Genomic DNA, 20,714 nt, shown 5'->3' with positions numbered 1-20,714 from the left:
GCCACTACACCGGGCCTGAGGGCTCTGCTTTCTAGCAGGTGTGTGTGGCTTTTTCGCTTCTAGGTATTTGCCCAGGTAGGTGTTCAATAACTATTTGCTGAATGGATGAATGAATGAATGAATGAATGAATCTATCCTACATGTCAGTTTCTTTATTGAAGGTACAAATATCAACCTTGACTGAGACAGACAGGTTGGCAAAGGAACATGAAAAATTTAAACTTGAATTCCAAAAGTGTAGAGGTACTCCCCAACTTACAGTGGGGTTGCATCCTCACAAACCCATCCTATTGAAAATATCATAAATCCAAAATGCACTTAGGTCAGGTGAGATAGCTCATGCCTGTAATCCCAGCACTTTGGGAGGCCGAGGAGGAGGGGGTATAGCTTGAGCCCAGATGTTTGAGACCAGCCTGGGCAACAGAGTGAGAACTCATCTCCACAAAAAAACTTTCTAAAAAAGCAAAATTAGGCCGGGCGTAGTGGCTTACGCCTGTAATCCAGCACTTTGGGAGGCCGAGGCGGGCAGATCACGAGGTCAGGAGTTCGAGACCAGCTTGGCCAACACAGTAAAACCCCGACTCTACTAAAAATACAAAAATTAGCCAGGTTTGGTGGCATGCGGCTGTAGTCCCAGCTACTTGGGAGGTTGAGGCAGGAGAATTGCTTGAACCCGGGAGGTGGAGGCTGCAGCGAGCCGAGATCGCCCCACTGCACACTAGCCCGGGCGACAGTGTGAGAGTTCATCTCAAGAAAAAAAAAAAAAAAGCAAAATTAGCTGGGCATGGTGGTGTGAGCCTGTAATACCAGCTACTTGGGAGGCTGAGATGGGAGGATCACTTGAGCCCAGGAGTTGGAGGCTGCAGTGAGCGAAGGTTGCACCACTGTACTCCAGTCTGGGTGACAGAGCATGACCCTGTCTCAAAAAAAGAAAATAAAATGCATTTAATACACCTAACCTATTGAACATCATAGCTTAGTCTAGCCTACTTTAAACATGCTGAGAACACTTACATTAGCCTACAGTTGTGCAAAATCATGAAAAACAAGACTATTTCATAATAAAGTGCCCAAAACCCTATGGAATTTATTGAACACTATACCGCAAGTGAAAAACAGAACGGTTATACTGGGGACTAGAAATATGTTTCTACTGAACGCAGATCGCTTTCACACGGTTGGAAAGTAGAAAAATCATGTCAGACCATTGTAAGTTAGGGAGTGTCTGTACTCACTCAATACATGACCCCAAGCCTTGTGGGATGCCATGTGGGGGTCTATTATGTCCTTCCATAGCCAAGAATAGGTCGTGGCAGGAACTCCGTCCGGTTCCTTTGAGGATACCGACAGTTTCACTTTCTTTTGTTTCTCCGTGCTTCCCACCTCCCTCCATCCCCCCAACCCCACCAGCCTGCCAAGCCCGCCCAGCCAGCTGGGTCTTCTCGCGCCCTCCTCCCTCTGCCTTTGGCCCCAGCTGGTCGAGATGAATACAGTGTCAGTGTCTGAGCCACAGGGACATTCCACAGGCCCAGCCTTGTGCTGTCTTCCGATCCTTGTCTTCCCCTCCTTGCTTTGCTCTATCCTTCTCATTTCAGCCCTGGCTGGATTTTTCTGCTGTGTGGGTTACACGTCAGGGTGCTGGAGCCAGGCTTCCTGGGTCCCACCCCAGTTCCAGCAGCAATTAGTGCTGTACCTGTGGCAAGCTGCTTAACTTCTGTTGATTTCAGTTGCCTCAGTGTAAACAGGAATAAGAAGAGCGCGTGCTATAGTGTTGTTGTGAGCATTTACTATGAAGAACTTTTTTTTTTTTTGAGACAGGGTCTCGCTCCGTCTCTCAGGCTAGAGTGCAGTGGCGCGATCTCGGCTCACTGCAATCTCCTCCTCCTGGGTTCAAGCAATTCTCATGCCTCAGCCTCCCGAGTAGCTGGGATTATAGGCATGTGCCATCATGCCCGGCTAATTTTTGTATTTTTAATAGAGACAGGGTTTCACCATGTTGGCCAGGCTGGTCTCGAACTCCTGACCTCAGGTGTTCCACCCGCCTTGGCCTCCCAAAGTGCTGGGATTATAGGTGTGAGCCACCGTGCCCGGCCCACTATGAAGCCCTTTCACACTGTCTGCCACACGACAACTACTGTTGGGGCTCAGAAAATGTCACCCCAATATCTGGTGCTTTGGCATGCTAAGTACTATGAACTCCAGAAGACTGGAGGCCTCAAAAGCAAGGTCTCTGTGACCCCCTCCTGACCTTCTGTCTCCAGCCCCTGCTTCTCCCCTGAGGCAGTCACAGAACAAGAATTCCTCCTTTGGCAGGGGGTGAGGAGACTCAAGTCTGTAATCCCAGCACTTTGGGAGGCTGAGGCAGGTGGATCACTTGAGCCCAGGAGTTTGAGATCAGCCTGGGCAACACGGCAAGCCCTGTCTCTATAAAAAAAAATTACAAAAATTAGCCAGTCATGGTGGTAGGTGCTTCTAATCCCAGCTATTCAGGAGGCTGAAGTGGGAGGATCATCTGAGCCCAGGAGGTTGAGGCTGCAGTGAGCCATGATCACACCATTGCACTCCAGCCTGGGTAACAGAGCAATACCTTGTCTCAAGAGAAAAAAAAAAAATCCTCCTCCAAGGTGGGTCACAGAAACTAGAACCCGTGTCTCCAAAGTAGCCATAAAACCTAGAAAGGTGGCTCTCTCCCTTCTCTCTATGAAGACCTCATTACAGAGGGGTTCTACCCCATACCCAGGAGGAAGGAATGCTGCATGGAGAGCCCAAGAAGAATCTGGACAAGACTTGTTCATTTTCTTTTTATCCAATTGCATTGCTACAGGGCTGTTCATTCTTCCTTGAAACTAAGCACAAAAATGGACAGATTTCCCAGGGCCTTTGAATCTTCATCTCTGAAGCCTTCCATGTCACATAAAGCTTTGCTTAACTCAGCTTGGTATGCTTTTCTCTTGTTAAGCAGTCTTTTTTTTACAGGAGTGTCAGCTGTGAACTTTATGATGGGTGAGGAAAGGTATCACACCCTTCCGCCCCTACAGTACTTAGTAAATGTCAGCTCTAATCCTAGGAGTTGTTTTGCCTTTTTTTTTTTTTTTTGACATGGAATCTCACTCTGTTGCCCAGGCTAGAGTGCAGTGGCAGGATCTCGGCTCACTCCAACCTCCACCTCCCAGGTTCAAACAATTCTCCTGCCTCAGCCTCCCAAGTAGCTGGGACCACAGGTGCGCACCCCCATGCCTGGCTAATTTTTGTATTTTTAGTAGAGACAGGGTTTCATGATGTTGGCCAAAATGATCTTGAACTCCTGACCTCAAGTGATCCACCGGCCTCAGCCTCCCAAAGTGTTAGGATTACAGGCTTGAGCCACCGTGCCCGGCCTGTTTTTCATTTTCTCCTTACAAAGTGATCACAACTTTATTACATACCTAAAGGCTTGGATTAAATCCCTCTAGAATCTGGAGTGTATGGGAAATATTTTTTAGAAGGAAATTGATCAGGCTGCGCACTGTGGCTCACGCCTGAAATCCCAGCACTTCGGGAGGCCGAGGCGGGCAGATCACCTGAGGTCAGGAGTTTGAGACCAGCCTGGCCAACATGGCAAAACCCCATCGCTACTAAAAATACAAAAATCAGCCAGGCATGTTGGCACCCGCCTGTAATCTCAGCTACTCAGGAGGCTGAGGCAGGAGAATCGCTTGAACCCGGGAGATGGAGGTTGTAGTGAGCTGAGATCGCGCCACTGCACTCCAGCCTGGGTGACAGAGCCAGATTCCATCTCAAAAAAAAAAAAGATAATAATAACTTAATATTCTAACATTGACTGCTTACTGAGAAACTACTCTCTTCTAAGTACTTTACTAATAACAATAATCAATTACCAATAATGAACTAATAATAATAATAGCAACCAGTCCTAAATCAAACTGGATGTAGCCATTTGGCTGGTCTCTAATTTACCCCTAGACTGGGGGGATCTGTGCCTCCTAAGAGGGCATTAAGTTAGGCCTATGGGCCCTGCAGCCCTGCAAAACTCTCCTTATCCATCCAGAGAAACCCTTTCTTTGCATCTGGAGAGACTATGGGTCTTGATATTATCTAAGGACTTACCCAGGCAGTTTTGTAGGTTCCCACCTGGTTTCCCCCATCCTAGGAACAAGACCAAGTGCTCAGGTGTACCCTGAAGGTTTCCATACCTAGGTGACACTAAACAAAAGCTGGTGTTCTCTTAAAGGAAAGTTGATGTTAGGAAGGGACCTGGAGGTAGAGCGGATTAATGTTCTTGTTGTGGTTGGGGGATGTGGTGGTCAATGATCTTTAAGAGAGGTGCCAGGCGAGGCAGGAAACAGCCCTTTCTTTCCTCATGCACAATTAGGGGAGGAATTTCTTATGGTTTTTCAGCTAGAGTTTTCTAAAACTTTTGGTGTGCTGATTAAAGTGGGCTCCCACCAATTTGGCTCCTCAGGTGTTGTTTTTTGTTTGTTTGTTTTTCCCAGACAAGGTCTCACTCTGTCGTCTAGGCTGGAGTGCAGTGGCATGATCTCGGCTCACTGCATCCTCCCTGGTTCAAGCAATTCTCGTGCCTCAGCCTCCTGAGTAGCTGGGACTACAGGTGCGCACCACCATGCCCTGCTAATTTTGGTATTTTTAGTAGAGATGGGGTTTCACCATGTTGGCCAGGCTGGTCTCGAACTCCTGAGTTCAGGTGATCCACCCTCCTTGGCCTCCCAAAGTGCTGGGATAACAGGGGTGAGCCACTGCGCCCAGCCTCATCTTGTGTTGGTAATAACAATAGCTTGTGTGTCCTGCCCATTTACTAAGTGCCAGGCACTGTTCTCTACTAGACCAAACCGTAGTTAGGCTCCTCTGAGTCCTCATCTTGACTAGGCCTCGACCTTGGACCTCTGTGTCTTCCTGTCCTTGCTGGGCCTGAGCCTGCATAAACCAATTTCAGCAAGTCCTGCTAAGTTAGCAAGAACTCCCCCATCCTTGATGTCTCCTCCTAGGAATCTTCCATTCCTGGCTCCCTCATTCTGCTCTGGCTATAAATCCCTCCTTGGTCCTTGTTGTATTCGGTGTTGAGCCCAAACTCTCACTCCATGGCAATAACCCTACAGCAAGTCTTGAACAGTACTGGTTTAACAACAGTCCCAATAACGTAGGTATCCTAAATAGCCCATTTACACAGGAAGTGGGAAGGAGAGAGGGTGCCCCCAAGGATGAGACACGAGCTGTTGCCACATCAACACTTTGCGCCTGGACGGTCCCCCAGTTGTCCTGGCTGCAGGCAGTCCCAAACAGCCCGCTTCCTGGAATATTAGCCAGGCAGGATACGCCCTGGGCGACAGAAACTCCAACTTTTGCCAGCGGCCCCCAGGTACTGCCTGGGCGGTGGCGGGAGTCTGGAGCATGGCTGAAGGCGCGAGCGGTCGACGCCGTCTCCTAGCAACCGGGCGGCGGTCACGTGACCCGCTCCAGCCCGCTCCAGCCCGCTTCACGTGGTCTTGAGCTGCGCTGGGGTTGGAGTCGCCGCAACGGGCGGGGCGGGGCGGGGCGGGGCGGGGCGGGGCCGAGCAAGTTTGTTCCCCGAGTTCGGAGCCCAGGAGCCCCCGCGGCTGCCGCGTAGGTGCCCTCGGCCTGAGTCGGGATGGAGCTGCCTGCTGTGAACCTGAAGGTGGCGACGGGCTGGGGGGAGGGTCCCCTTTGCGGGAGGAGGTGGGACATTTGCATTTTCCCGGAAGGTGGGAGGAAGGACCGGGAGTTTTGGGTAAAGAGGGATGGTAGCGAGGAAGGGAAGGTACAGACCCCACGCGAGAAGGAGGTGGGCAGGCAGGCCACAGCAGGGAGAGTGATCCAGGCACAGGCCAGCAGGGCGACGCAGAGGGGCCGTTGGAGGTGGCAGCGGAGGGCAAGGGCCGCCCCCTCCCGGACTCAGACCCTCCAGCGGGCAGCGCCGGTCCCAGCATTGCTGTTGCCTGCACGCCCAGTATTCCCCTGGAGGAGGAGGAAGGTGCGCGGGAGGGGCTTGTAGGAGGCTCACCTCCCCCGCGCGGGGGTCAGGGACTGGGCTTGCCCCCCGGGTCCCAGCACCGTTCCAGGGGCCTCCTTGTTTGCTAAGTCGGGTTAAGGAAATCAGATGTTCCCAAGCAGTTGGTTTTATAAAGTTTACACATCCAGCGCCCTTATTTCATAATCAAGAAGCACGAACTCCAACAGAAATTACTTAAAAGCAGAAAACCCCAACTTTGTGCACTGGGGAAAATGCTGCAGGGCTTCCTGTGGTGTCTTCATTTCCCGAGCGGTGAGCTCAGTCCGGGTCTGGGTGCCAGCGGCTGTTCTTTTTCTCCCCGCGCAGCCCCGCCCAGCCCCGCCCAGCCCCGCCCAGCCCCGCCGCCCACGTGTCTGGGTTCCATTTGCATTAGAGGGGCTAGGGGCTTTAGCTTTGGTCCGGAAGGTGTGGACCTTGGACCAAACCGGCCATTTTGGGTCTTAGTGCAGCCTCCTTTGAGGCAATATCCAGGAATGTCCTCTTACTCATGAATGACAAAGCATTTAGCTCCCTGTTGGTGTCTGGGTCTAAAGGAACCTGAGAAATAGATGGTTACAAAACAATGGCTTAATACACTTTATTATTACACAACATCTGTGCTATGATTTGCCATGGGCATGTTTCCCTTCTTAATCATACTTGCTTCAGCAAACCTTCCTGAAGCTTCCAGTCAAAGGTGGTGGGGAGACATGGCTGGAGCAAGGGAATGGGCTTGGATGGAACGTTCAGCTGGGAAGAAATTTATGTGACAGCAACCGAGGTTTGTTGGTATCAATATTCCAACTCTATTCCAGACAATGTGGGGTTAACACCAACTGCCTTTTCTCTGATGAGGGATTTGCTTAAAATAATTGCTGACAGAGGATCAGGTGAGGGCAGTGGGAGGGACAGAGCTCTAATTTATGGGCTTCTGTGGTGTGCCAGGTTATTTAATCAAGGCAGGCTTATGAGAAAGCTGATATGGTCATCTTTTTACATATCTAAGCAGAAGCTTAGACTGGGTAAATTGCCAAGGTCCCACAGGGAGTAAGTGGCAGTATCAGGATTTGAACCCATGGGGATCAGACTCCAGGGCCAGGTCCTTTCTGGGGTACCAGCTTAGGGCTGACTTTAACGTTGGCTGTTTCTGTCCTTTGGGAGGGCTTAGTCTCTTTGGGGCTTTTTTTGAGCAACTTTTTGGGCCTGACAGGCTAAGAGCATCCACAGGTATGAGCTATGCCGGCTCTCGGTACCCAAGATGAAAAGGCTGGTCCTCCCCTTGACTTGGCAAACAAGACCCCAGTCTCCAAGGGTGTTAGCTGCTACCAGTCAGAGACAACAAAGTGCTGGGAGGCCCTGAGGGGTCAGGGTTGCCAGGTCACGTACAGGAGATCCAGGTGAATTTGAATTTCAGATCAACAACGAACAGTTTTTTAGTATGATTAAGTCTCAGGCAATATGTGGGACATATTAACAAATTATTCATTATCTGATATTGGAAATTAACTGGGTGTTCTGTATTTCTGTTTGCTGAATCTGGCCACCCTGTGGAGGGCAGCTGTTGACTCCTTGCTTGCAGGCACTTAGGGGATGTTCTGAGTTCAGAGCCCTTCAGGAGGTGGGGAACTGCTCCCTGTGGCCTGCACTCCCTCCCCACTCCCTCATTTTGTATATTCCTTGGGCAAGGGCTGAGTGCCTGCTTCTGCCCAGCTCAGCCAGAGTGGGCAGTGGTGCCAGGTGAGAAGAAACAGCTGCCCCAGGCCCTTTGCACAAAGGGAAGCTCCTGACCAAGCCCCGTCCATGTCTCTTGAAGCCAGGTCCTGAGCTGCAAGAATGACATTGTGATGAGCTTAGAAAGGGCTGGACTATGGGTACAGAGGTCTTGTGGGAAGAAGCCCTTGGGAGGAGGATCTGGTGGTCTAGGAGGTAGTCGTGTAGCATTAGGGTGAAGAACTCAGTAATGAGGACTGCTGGGATGGAGGGCTGAATTCCTGACAGGCACTGTGTGGAGCGCTTCCCACACCTCCCCACCTCCCTGTACCACTGGATCCACACAACAAAACTGAATTAGGCATTATTGCCCTGCTTTGCAGAAGAGCCAACAGCTGTTCTGAGAGGTCAGGTGACTTGCCTAAGGTCACTAGGTTCTAAAATCATGGAGCCAGGATCAGATCCACCTGTTCGCCTCCAGTACCCACTAAGTTAACCGCTGCACAACTCTGCCTCCCATCCTTGGCAGCCCTGACTGGTGTCCCTGGGCCCCGGCCACCCTTGGAGATCTCACTAGCACATGTAACGGGCCACCAAGTGTTTGCACAGGACTGGTAGGAGTATATTCCATTTCTGGGAAGTCCTACCCCACCATGGGTCCTCTAGTGGCAAACAAAGGGTTTAAGTCTTGGTCTGCATGCCCTGCTGGTTTCTCTTCAGCCTTTCCTTCTCCAGGTTAGACTTCTTCATTTCCACCCGCCCTCTACGGCTCTTCGAGATCCTGACGGTGTAGCACAGTAGACAGAGCACAAGCTTTGGGGGCAGGCAGGTCTGCATTCAAGGTCTTGAGTATGTTTCTGTGTGACCTTGAGTAGGTTTCTGAACTCTCTCAGTATCTATTTCTTCACTGTAAAAAGAAGATAAATACAGTCCCTACCTCCTAGGATGATGGATCCATGGTCCAGGACGTAGTCTAGAATTAGGGTTACAAATTCAGGCTGGGCCAGGCATGGTGGCTCACACCTGTAATCCTAGCACTTTGGGAGACCCAGGCAGGTGGATCATTTGGGGTCAGGAGTTCGAGACCAGCCTGGCCAACGTGATGTAACCCCACCTCTACTAAAAATACAAAAATTATCCGGGTGTGGTGGTGCTCGCCTGTAGTCCCAGCTACTCAGGAGGTTGAGGCACCGAGGATCACTTGAACACGGGAGGCAGAGGTTGCAGTGAGCCGAGATCGCACCACTGCACTCCAGCCTGGGCGACAGAGCAAGACTCTGTCTCAAAAAACAAACAAAAACTCTGGCTGGATAGATCGATTCTGACATTTGTGTCTGGGCTCTGTTGTTTGTAAGCTTTATGAATTGGGCCAATTTACTTAATCTCTCAGAGCCTCAGTTCTACCCCATACAGTTACACGGATGACATGAGTTAGGTGCAGTGCAGTGCGGATGCAGGGCAGGCAGGTGCTTGTCAGTAGCAGGAATTGCTGCTGTCGTTGACAATATAGGATCCCTGCCCCACATAGGTATTTAACAGTCAGTAAACGGATACTTACAGTGACCGTCCAGATAGATGCTTGTCTCTGGCAGTTGAGGCACCCCGTGGGACAAATGGGTACTGCGTCCGTTTTGCAGAAAGGAGCCTGAGGCCTTGGCGCCTGGACCAGCACCCAGGTCTCCTGTTCCAACATAGCATCCTGGGACCCTCTGCTGCCTTGGCCCATTGACCCCTGTCTGGGAAAGAGCTGGGCAGCCTCCCCTGGGCTGAGCACTGTAGTGAGAGTCCAGGGGCTCAGGTCCTTTCTTCCTGCCCAGCTGGGAAAGGTCCTGGCCCTGCCACCCATTTAGCTCAGGTCCTTCCTCTGCTTCCAGCTCCTCTTTCAGGCAGTACCTGAGAATCCTGTGTCTCTTTGGCTACCAGGAAGCTCCCCCAGGGCCAGCAGACAGTGGTTTTGTCCCGACAGTTACTGGCCCCTCTTTCCCTGGGCTGCCAGGAAGTGCAGGGCCCGTTTGGCTCAGTTTCTCCCTGGAGCCTTCCTGCACATTAAGGCCTCTCTGGGTGTCCTCCTGTTACACAGATGAAGAAACTGAGGCAGGGGAGGCTTAGGCTTCCGGACATTTCTTTTCCCAGGGGTTTAAAGGAGCAAATGGTGCTTTCTTCATATTTATCAAACCAAAGTGACGTCACGCAGAGGAGATTGTGTGTGTTCTAAGGATCTGCAGTATTTCCAGGTTACGTTGTTTTCTTCCCTAACAGAGATGGCAGAGGTGTGGACCCAGCTGGGTGTTCACTCCGTATTACAGGCCCTTCCAGTGCTAGGAAAAGTGTTTATCTCATAGGTTGTAAGCATGACTCTTAGGGTACCCTGCGGATCAGAGGCCCCCCCCGGGACTCAGCCTTTCATGCTAACTGTCATTCTTTCCGGAATAATCCAGGGCTCTGCAGGGCCCATTTATTAAAGACCTACTCTGTGTACAGTCTAGGCATAGGAGCCAGAGCATTAAAAATGAAGATCATTTCCAAAACAAGCCCAGAGTGGGAAGAGTTAGGTGTCGATTTTGGGGAGGAAAGGGGTGATGGGAGCTACCTCCCCTCTGTCTCTTTCCTCAGTGTCTTCTTTAAAAGCTGGATGTTGGGACCACTGTGGCTGACTGTGCGGTGTGGCCCTGAGCGAGTTCATTCCTGTCTGTGGTCTGGGGTTTACTATCAGATGGAGGGGACAGTGGTTAGCTCTGAAGATAAAGATCAGAATCATCCTCATGCCCATCCCTACCTGCCCCCAACTTCCTGTCCCTCCCTCCTCCACTCCCCTCACCTTCCACTCCAGCCACACTGGCTTCTGTTCAGTTTCCAGAAAGTTCCATGCCCCCCTTCTGCCACAGAGCCGTTGTGAGTGCCGCCCCTCCTGCTCAAAATACTCTTCTTCCCCCTCTGCCTCCCCCATCCCTTCCTCAGAGAAGCCCCTGACCACTCCACCCTCCCAGCCTCCCTGCTGTTCAATCAGGTGCCCTTTCCCTTGCTATAGCTTTCCTTCAGGATGAGGGTTCACTGCACCTCCATTCCTAGGGCAGAGTACCTGGTTAGCGATGTCAGTACTGAGAGCGCAGCTCCGAATCTGCTCTGCACACCTCTGACTCCCCAGGATGGATGAAAAGCAGGTGCCAGTGATGCTGGGTGACACTAAATGTTAAAGAAACTTAACACCATTTATCACTTCAAGCCCCTGGGGATTGGAATCCATGGAAGACTACACCTCTCCTGCTTCAGTTTCCCCATCTTTGTAACGGGGAGAGGCCTAATGGCTGGACAGCACAGCCTGGGTCTGAGTCCTGGCTCTGCTACTGGCCTGCTCTGTGACCTTGGGCAAGTTACTTCCTTCTGAGCCTCAGTTTTCTCAGCTGTAAAATGGGGATAATAAGACCTCAGAGGATTGTAAGGATTTAGTGCATTTATATACAGAAAGCACTTAGAATGGCACCTAGCACGTAGGAAGCACTCAATAGTAGACGAAGGTAGGTGAGGTGATGGCGAAGATTCCTTGTAGAGCTAGACTTCTGTAACACACTACTCAGCCTGGTCAGAGTCTCGAGATCTTAAAGCTGGGTGCATCGGTCCTTACAGAATTATTTTCCTAGTCTCTTGGAGCTGGGAAAGGAATTTCTTTTGGGCCACAGAGCCAGGCCCCTTGTGGTTCACTCTGGCCCTGGGCCCTGGAGGTGAAGGTGAAGTATCTCAGCCACCAGCTCTGGATTCCATCTGCCCCCATGTGTGGACCTTTCTCACAAGCCCAAACAGTTCCCAGCTGAAGGCCTGCACCCCCAGCGGGGAGGTTGGGTGCACTGGTTTTGGAGGCGAGTTTGAAATTTAATTCCAGTTTTGCCACTTGCTACCTGTGGAGTCTTGATCAACATAATTTATCTCTGAGTCTTGTTTTCTCATCTGTGAAATGGGAATAATAGTATCTGTTCCAGAAGCTGCTGTGAGGTCCAGATAAAGTCATGTGAAACGGTTGGCATAGGGCCTGGCACATAGTTGGTGTGTGGTCAAGAGTAACTCTTCTAGAAATGCTTTTTCCTCCTCTGCCAGAGTGAGTTTGTCTTTCTGTCTTTTCTTTCTTTCCTTTCTTTCCCTTCTTTCCCTTCCTTCATTCCTTCCTTCCTTCGTTCCTTCCTTCCTTCCTTTTCTTTCTCTCTTTCTTCTTTCTCTCTTTCTTCCTTCTCTTTCTCTCTTTCTTTTTTCTTTCCTTCCTTTCTCTTTCTGGCAGGATCTTGCTCTGTCCCCCAGGCTGTAGTGCAGTGGCGCGATCGTGGCTCACTGCACACTTGACCTCACTGGCTCAAGTGATTCTCCCACCTCAGCCCCTCAAGTAGCTGGGGCTATAGGTGTACTCCACCATGCCTGGCTAATTTTTTGATTTTTTGTAGAGATAGGGTCTTACTTTGTTGGCCAGGTGTTCTCGAACTCCTGGGCTCAAGCAGTCTTCTCCCTCCACCTCCTAAAGTGTTGGGATTACAGGCGTGAGTCACCAGATCTGGCCCAGAGTTCTTTTTTGCAGGTGGTGAGGGCTCCTTCTGCCCTTCCACCCAGGCCAGAAACCCCGGCCTTCTTTGCAAACCTTGCCTGTGTCTGCGCCAGGACGCTGCCTCTGCCCCAGGCATGTGGCATCTCTCCCTTCCAGCCTGACCCCTCAATCCCTTGAGTAAACTTCTTCTAGGGCCCTCATTGACCACCAGGCCCATTGAAGCTCCAATTTGGGGCTCCCGGCCTCCCAAAGTCTCTGTGCCACCCCACCCTGACCTCAGTTATCTCCATGCCCACTGCCACCCATGCAGGGCCTGGGGCTTGGCCCCACCTTTGCTTGGCCGAGCCCCACTCATACATTGTGCTCAGCCTGGGTCCCTTCCCTTTGGAAGCTCTTGCTGCAGCTGCCTGCCCTCCCGAGGCATCTGTCTTTTTTTTTTTTTTTTTTTTTTTGAGATGGAGTCTCACTCTGTCACCCAAGCTGGAGTGCTGTGGCCCAATCTGGGCTCACTGCAACCTCTGCCTCCCAGGTTCAAGCAATTTTCGTGCCTCAACTTCTGGAGTAGCTGGGATTACAGGTGCCCACCACCATGCCCAGCTAATTTTTGTCTTTTTAGTAGAGACAGGGTTTCACCATGTTAGCCAGGCTGGTCTCGAACTCCTGACCTCAAGTGATCCACCTGCCTTGGCCTCGCAAAGTGCTAGGATTACAGGCGTGAGCCACTGCGCCCAGCCCATCTGCCCTTTTTCTTTTTCTTTTTCTTTTTTTTGTTGAGACGGAGTTTTGTTCTTGTTGCCCAGGCTGGAGTACAATGGCACGATCTCGGCTCACTGCAACCTCTGCCTCCTGGGTTCAAGCGATTCTCCTGCCTCAGCCTCCTGAGTAGCTGGGATTACAGGCATGGGCCACCATGCCCGGCTAATTTTGTATTTGTAGTAGAAACGGGGTTTCTCCGTGTTGGTCAGGCTGATCTCGAACTCCCGACCTCAGGTGATCTGCCCACCTCAGCCTCCCAAAGTGCTGGGATTACAGGCGTGAGCCACTGCGCCCAGCCTCCATCTGCCCTTTTTCTATGTGCTTTCCAGTCAGGGCCTTGTTGATGTCCCGGAGTAGAGACCAGTTCCAGGAGAGGAGGCTGTTATTTTAAGGACACAGAGGACATTAAAAAGGGTAAAATATTGTAGCCAGGTGCAGTGGCTCCTGCCTGTAATCCCAGCACTTTGGGAGACCAAGGTGGGTAGATTGCTTGAGCCCAGGAATTTGAGACTAGCCTGGTTAACATAGGGAGACTTTGTCTCTACAAAAAAAACAAAAATTAGCTGGGCGTGGTGGTACACACCTGTAGTCCCAGCTACTGGGGAGGCTGAAGCAGGAGGATCACTTAAGCCCAGGAGTTCGAGGCTGCAGTGAGCTGTGATGGCGCCACTGAACTCCAGCCTGACCCACAGAGCAAGACCCTGTCTCAAAATTTAAAAAGAAAAAAGTAGAATATTGCAGAAATCCAGAAAAATAGCCAGGGGGATTTTGTTGTTGTTTTTCTTTACCATAAGGCATACCAAGCTGTCTCCCTGTAGAAAAGTCTCAGTGGTGTCCTTCATTGCACTTGGCATGAAGCCCACGCTCCTTCCTGAGGCCCTCAGGCCCCCCTACCTGTCCCCAGCCACCCTCCCTTTGCCCGCTCTCTCCAGCCATAACAGCTGCTTTCCCCTCTGCCCCCCACAGCGCGCCAGCTCCAGTGTCCCAAGAAATCACCCTCACGTGAGCCCCCACTGCTCCGCTTCCCATCCAGCCCTCTTCTGATTTCAGAGCAGATTCCCTGCATTCCACAAAGGAGCCTTCCATCCTTGTGTTACAGGAAAGGGGTCTCGATCCAGACCCCAAGAGAGGGTTCTTGGATCTCGCACAAGAAAGAATTCAGGGCGAGTCCATAGAGTAAAGTGAAAGCAAGTTTATTAAGAAAGTAAAGGAATAAAAGAATGGCTACTCCATAGGCAGAGCATCCCTGAGGGCTGCTGGTTGCCCTTTTTTTTAAAATTAATTAATTTATTTATTTACTTATTTTTGAGATGGAGTTTCTCTCTTGTCAGCCAGGCTGGAGTGCAATGGCACGATCTCGGCTCACTGCAACCTCCACCTCCCAGGTTCAAGCAATTCTCCTGTCTCAGCCTCCTGAGTAGCTGGGATTACAGGCATGTGCCACCATGCCCGGCTAATATTTGTATTTTTTAGTAGAGACAGGGTTTCACCATGTTGGCCAGGCTGGTCCTGAACTCCTGACCTCAGGTGATCCACCCACCTCAGCCTCCCAAAGTGCTGGGATTACAGGCGTGAGCCACCGCGCCCAGCCTGATTGCCCATTTTTATAGTTATTACTTGATAATATGCTAACCAAGGGGTGGATGATTAATACATCCCCTTTTTAGACAATATAGGGGAACTTTCTGACGTTGCCATGGCATTTGTAAACTGTCACGGTGCTGGTGGGAGTGTAGCAGTGAGGACGACCAGAGGTTACTCTCATGGCCATCTTGATTTGGGTGGGTTTTAGCCGGCTTCTTTACTGTAACCCGTTTTGTCAGCAGGGTCTTTATGACCTGTGTCTTGTGCTGACCTCCTATCTCATCCTGTAACTTAGAATGCCTTAACCATCTGGGAATGCAGCCCACTAGGTTTCAGCCTTATTTTACCCAGCTGCTATTCAAGATGGAGTTGCTCTGGTTCATACGCCTCTGATACTTGGAAGGGGTGTGGGTGTCAGATGCCCCATGGGAGAGGGGTGAAGGCATGAAGCGGCCCCTCCCTGGCCTGGCCTGCTTTCTTCCTCCTCCTTCACTCCTGGGCCACCTGCACTTGCTGGTGTGCCTTTTCAACAGACATTACTGAGGCCCTCAGAGGTGCCGGGCGCGGGGGCCTCCTGTGTTTTCTGCACCCGACGCTTTCCTGCCCCCGTGGTTATCATGTTCACAGACGTCTTCTCTCCCCCTTGTTGTGCCACAGGTGATTCTCCTAGGTCACTGGCTGCTGACAACCTGGTAAGTGACTCTGTGGGTATGTGTGTGTCTCCTGCGGTCTCATGGTCTGTGTCAGCCGGGTCAGGTCCTGGTTCTGCCATGTTTTAGCCAGGTCACTTTGGGCCAGACAGCTCGGCCTTTCCGGGTCTTGATTTCCATCTGTACAATAGGCATAAGGATTGCACACCCTGCAGGAGCTGGGAGGGAGACGTGGAAGTGCTCATCAGAGCTCCCCAGGGCCTGCCCCACAGTGAGGCCTCAGCACTGCAGCTTGATGTTCACCTTTACCATCTCTTTTAATCTGTTGAGCTTCTGGAGACATTTCTTTGCCAAACCAAGATTGGAAACCATTGAGCTCACCTGTGCGCTTTGCAAACTTTGAAGTGCAGCGCACAGGGCAACAGCTGTGAGTAATGTGAACCGTAACCATCATGGTTCACGACCTTGAGAAGCAGGGCCAAAATACAGATTTCTTAGTCACACTTCCCCAAGATTCTGAGTTGGTGATTCTGGGCTGGGACCCAGGCACCTGCTTTCTTAAAAGCAAAAGATAAGATGGTTTATTCAAAGACCTATTGAACCGAATGGCACTCGACACCTGCCTTGCACATATCTTCTGCATGTTACACTTCAGTGAATGTCCTATAAATCTAGGAAGCGCCTGCTGCATGCAGGGGAAGGCAAGGCCCAGTGGGTTTGGTAATAAACAAGGTAGACTCAGTCCCTGTCTTCCTGAGTCTTCCTGGCAGCACGGCAGGGTGAGCAAGAGCATGGCCTCTCCAGCCAGACTCCAAATCCCAGTCCCACTGCTCAGCAACTGTGTGACCTTGGGCAAGTTACTTAACCTCATTGTGTCTCATTTTCCTCATCTCTAAAGTGAGGATAACAATAATACTTCCTTCCTATGGTTATTAACATAAATGTACATAAATGAGTTAATTTAAAACAGAACCATGCTAGGTATTAGCAAGTGATCTGTGTTCACTATGATTTTGATTGGATTGACAAGTAAGTCAATAATGTCAGTAGCAATACCCTAAAAATAGAATAGGGCGGGCCTTGGATTAGGAAAGTGACGAACTTGTACTTAGCACCGGTGGGCGAGGGAAGGAGTCTCAGGGTGAACATTCGAGTCTCAGGGTGAATGACAAAAGCAGGGCCAGGTGTCAGGGTAGAGGGCGCCCGCCGCACAGGGCAGTGGCTGGGAGGTCAGTAGAGCGGGGCTGTGTCCAGGATCCCACAGGCCCCTTAGGCCCTGGTGAAGAGTCTGCATTTTATTCCAAATGGGACAGAAAACTGTTGGAGGATTTTTAGCAGAGGAGTGACAGCATCTGACTACATTACCGGTTGCTGTTTAGAGAACAGAGTGGCAGTCAGGACGCTGGCACAGCGTGGCTGCGGCTGTCATCTGCCAGGAGAGGGAGGTGCTTTGGATCTACAGGGACACAGCCAGATCCAGGGTCTGGGTAGGAGGCAGAGCCCATGGGATTTGCTGGCACACAGCCGGGTGGCCTCGAAGACTATGGTGTGTTCTGGGAGGAGGCCCTGAGACCCCGGAGCAGGAGGGAGGTGACCTGCGGGGTGGTGGCCGCCTGACGGGACTGAGCTACCTCTTCCTACAGGGGCTGCATTGTATTCTCGGGCTCTTATGCGTGGGCCAACTTCACCATCCTGGCCTTGGGCGTGTGGGCTGTAGCTCAGCGGGACTCCATCGACGCCATAAGCATGGTGAGCCAGGGTTGGGGGCGGGGGCGGCAGGGCGGGGGGCCGCAGCACAGGGCAAGACAGCCTGACTCTGCTACCCCGTCCCATCCCAATCTTCCCCTCTTCCTTGGGCCGCCACTTCCCATTGTCTAAAGCCTGTTCATCAGCCTCCTGGGCTCCGGCCCATGCCTGTCTTCAGGAGCCCAGCCTGCTGCTCTTCTTGTCTGGCTTAGAAAACCCTAAGTCTGCCATTATCTCCCCGAGGAAAGCCATGGGGTGGGTCCCACCAGTGCCTCAGATTAGCCACTTCGCAAGAGCAGTGGAACATCCCCTGTAACCTCCCTCTGGGGCTCTCTTTTAGGGGAGGGGATATGGCTGGGAGACCCGGCCAAGAGGGCATTCCACTACTTTAGGAAGTAGAGGTGACCCTGCCCCACCAAAACCTCCCACAGGGGGAGCTTCTCAGCACCCACCGAGCCCCGTGGGGCAGTGAGCGCTCCTGCATGGGCTCTTCAAGCCGAGGCCAGGGCCTCAGGATGACTGAGAAGAGATTTTCTTTGTGTTGGAGAAGGACTGGGTGAACTCCAAGGAACCTTCCTCTATGGAGGTTCTAGAGCCAAGTCTTGTGCCCAGCATGGCCTTGGAGGTGACGGGAAATGGGTGGGGAGGGAGGCTCTGGTGGAACCGAGACCTGGGCCCCCGGCGTCCCTGCCCCCAGACTGCAGTCTCAGCCAGCGGCTCCCCAACGGGGCCCTGCCTGCTTGCTTGATCCGTTTTCCAGCAAGCCCCAAGGACACAGCAGGGCACGAAGCAGCTTCCCATCCGGTGTATGGTGGGGGAGCCGCGGAGCGTGGTGGGGGTGTTGTGCTCATCAGTGTGGTGTGTCTTGCAGTTTCTGGGTGGCTTGCTGGCCACCATCTTCCTGGACATCGTGCACATCAGCATCTTCTACCCGCGGGCCGGCCTCACGGACACGGGCCGCTTTGGCGCGGGCATGGCCATCCTCAGCTTGCTGCTCAAGCCGCTCTCCTGCTGCTTTGTCTACCACATGTACCGGCAGCGCGGGGGTGAGCTCCTGGTCCACACCGGTGAGGCCACCACCTCCAGCCAGCTCCCCACCGCTCCCATCTCTCCCTTGCCTGGCCTCCAGCCTCTCCCTCAGTGAGCCAGCCTTGTCCCATGGGGCAAGGGCTCAAGGTGCAGGGAGAGTGTGGCATGGGCGCTCTGTACCAGGCTGGACAGGTCCAAGTTCCTAGTCTCTGCTGCAGGAGCCCAGGGGTCCCCTGGTTGTCCTGGTCTGCTGTGACCTTCTGCTGTGAAGCTAAGGCTGGGCCCTTCTCTCAGCCCAGAACACAGGCACAGCTGGGGGTACCATTTAATTCCCAGGGGCAGCCCTGGGCTGTCACCATCCTGAGGGCCACGGGCACCTACAGGTCTCCTCTCTGTTCTCACCGGGGCCCATCACTGGAACCCCATTTCCTGCCACATGGGGTCTTCCCTCTCCTGCTGCAGAGACTGCTAGGTGGCCAGGGCAGAGCCCACGCCACTGTAGGCTGTGGGAGCCTCAGTGAAGACAGCCCTGAACAGGGGGCACTTTCCCTGCCCACCGGCCCCTCCCCACTCACCCAGCCTTACACCTGCCTTCTCCCATGCCCTGTCTGAACTCCTGTACCCCTTTTCCTGGTGGCCGAGCCATTTGCCCGCTCTCTGACACCTCTCTCTCTCTTTCCTTTCTCTCTCTCTTTGAGAGGAGTGGGGGGAGGTGGTGGGGTGTGGCCTTCTGCCTTTCACTCCTGAGATGAGATGCCCCAGGTGGCCTGTGACTGCCGCCAGCTGGTTGAGGGTGGGAATGGCCTGGGACTGCCCACAGTGGCTGACCTCAGTACTGCCTAGGCCTGCCCCCAGGTGAGGGGTGTCAGAATGTTTCTCCCATTGGACAGATGAGGAAACTGAGGCCCACATCCTCTGGGACTTGTTCAGGGTTCTGGGATGAATGTACAGAGTAGGGGATGGGAGTGAGGCATGTGGGGTACTCGGAGCCCTACGGCCCTGCCTTGGACCCAGCCCCAGCCTCCGAGGCCGTCTGGATATGGTAATGTGGTGTCCTTGTACCTGGGAGGGGAGCTGGAGAGGAGTGTGTGAGCCGGAGCTGATGTCCCTCTGCCCAGGTTCCTAAGCATGTGCCGCCTGGGGAAGCCCATGGCACAGGGGCCAGGAGCCTGGCTTTGGATTCGGCTGCCTAGGCGTGGGTCCCAGCATCATCAGCTTTGAGCTGTGTGATCTCGGGCAAGTCACTTCATCCCTTTGACCCACAGTTGCCTCATCTGTAAAGTGGGGACAATAAAAATACCCGCTGCACAGGGACACGGCAGGATTGAATGAACAGTACATGCTAAAGGTTTAGGGCCTGGGGCTGCTGCCTCTGTCTCTGTGCATGGTGTCAGGATGCCCAGCCCGAGGGTGGCGGGGGTGGATCTTGGGTTGGACTCAGCTGAACGTCCCGAGTTCTCACCCTTCATTTTTCTTTCCCACCATGTCCCCTGTCACCCAGGTTTCCTTGGGTCTTCTCAGGACCGTAGTGCCTACCAGACGATTGACTCAGCAGAGGCGCCCGCCAATGCTTTTGCAGTCCCAGAGGGCAGGGGTCAAGATGCCCGAGGGTACTGAAGCCAGCCACGCTGCGCCTGGCCCTGCCCCGGGCCTTCCTCGTGCCTGGGAGGTCGTTCTAGGGATGCTCCTGACCTCCGTCTCTTGGACCTAAGATGGAATGTGTCCCCAGCTCAGGGATTGCCTGAACCAAGAGGCCAGGAGCCCCCATGGGCCGCCCAGTGCCCTGCACACTCGTGTCCCGAACTCCCTGAGGCCTCCCCTCCCTTCAGAGCACCCACTGGTTCCCAGGCTGGAACCACGGTCTCTCTTTACCTCGTACCCCATCGTGGCACCACAGAGGCCCTCAGCCGAGTCCTGCCTGAGTGTTGCAAGCTCAGGTCTTTAAGGACTGCTGATGCCCCTTCAGGTCTCCCCCAAGTTTGCTGGGCTTCGGTGGAAGCCCTGAGAGCTTCAGGTCCTGCTCAGCGCAAGGAGCAGTCTGGCATGGGAGTGAGGCCCCGTCCTTCTCACTGCCTGGTCACATGGTGCCTAGGGGTGCAGGGCTGGAGGCCAGAGGCGCCAGCAACACTGTGACCCACCACAACCTCCAGCCTCCCTTTCAGAGCCACATCATTAAAGTTCGGGGAATTCTGTAGATGGGCTGTGTTTTGAGCCACTTTCAATCTCCTGGCTGAGCTGGGGCCTGGCCTTGTTCCTGGGAAGATTTCTCCTGCCAGTTCCCAGGTGGAGCCGCGCTGTGCTGCCCCATTCTGTCACGGCAGGAGGAAACGGGCATGTGTGTTGGCTGAGCTGGGCTTGTGCCTGGCTCTGGCCTAGCAGAGGCCACAGCAGAGAGAGACACTGGTGGGTGTGGTGCGTGGGCGTCCGTTTCTCTGAACCAAATGATGCAGGCACTGTTTTGAATCCTGCTCTGCCACTTAATAGCTGCATGCCTTCAGTGTCTTCTAGAAAGGGTTGGTGCCTGCTCCAGGTATAAAGTGCCTGGTGTGAGGAGGGCTCCCTAAGTGATGGCGAACTTGTTAGCAGTGGACTTGCTCCTCAGGCCAGTGACGATGCTAGGTTAGGAGGCAGGGGCGACCTCTTCCTGGCGGCCCCTGTGTCTGGTCACAGCTGACTTGGGCTGACACGT

At 52.9% G+C, this 20,714-nt stretch overlaps 1 protein-coding gene across 4 annotated transcripts; it reads left to right on the top strand.

The window, feature by feature from the left end:
• The first annotated feature begins 5,520 nt into the window (after positions 1 to 5,520).
• AGTRAP (angiotensin II receptor associated protein) lies at positions 5,521 to 20,219 on the top strand. Of its 4 annotated transcripts, none has more exons than XM_054439083.2 (5): positions 5,521 to 5,671; positions 15,258 to 15,292; positions 16,894 to 16,999; positions 17,868 to 18,042; positions 19,527 to 20,219. In XM_054439083.2, the coding sequence occupies exons 1-5, from the start codon at positions 5,645 to 5,647 to the stop codon at positions 19,640 to 19,642; spliced, it is 459 nt and encodes a 152-aa protein (XP_054295058.1). In that variant the 5' UTR covers positions 5,521 to 5,644; the 3' UTR covers positions 19,643 to 20,219. The 4 variants fall into 4 exon arrangements, with proteins under 4 accessions (XP_054295058.1, XP_054295049.1, XP_063515698.1 ...); XM_054439074.2 differs by having other exon boundaries at positions 17,868 to 18,063; XM_063659628.1 differs by lacking the exon at positions 5,521 to 5,671 and adding an exon at positions 6,683 to 6,806 and having other exon boundaries at positions 17,868 to 18,063.
• Positions 20,220 to 20,714: the final 495 nt, after the last annotated feature.

The sequence above is a fragment of the Pongo pygmaeus genome, chromosome 1 (genome assembly GCF_028885625.2).
Source record: "Pongo pygmaeus isolate AG05252 chromosome 1, NHGRI_mPonPyg2-v2.0_pri, whole genome shotgun sequence".
Lineage (NCBI taxonomy): Eukaryota > Metazoa > Chordata > Mammalia > Primates > Hominidae > Pongo > Pongo pygmaeus.
This window is presented reverse-complemented; position numbering and strand designations above follow the sequence as displayed.

Bases quoted from the DNA above. Each gene is read 5' to 3' on its own strand.
- AGTRAP (XM_063659628.1), top strand. From the start codon at position 6,753: ATGGGCTTGGATGGAACGTTCAGCTGGGAAGAAATTTATGTGACAGCA. The intron at 17,000-17,867 runs GTGAGCCAGGGT...TGTGTCTTGCAG, and splicing joins CCATCGACGCCATAAGCATG to TTTCTGGGTGGCTTGCTGGC. The intron at 18,064-19,526 runs GTGAGGCCACCA...CCTGTCACCCAG, and splicing joins TGAGCTCCTGGTCCACACCG to GTTTCCTTGGGTCTTCTCAG.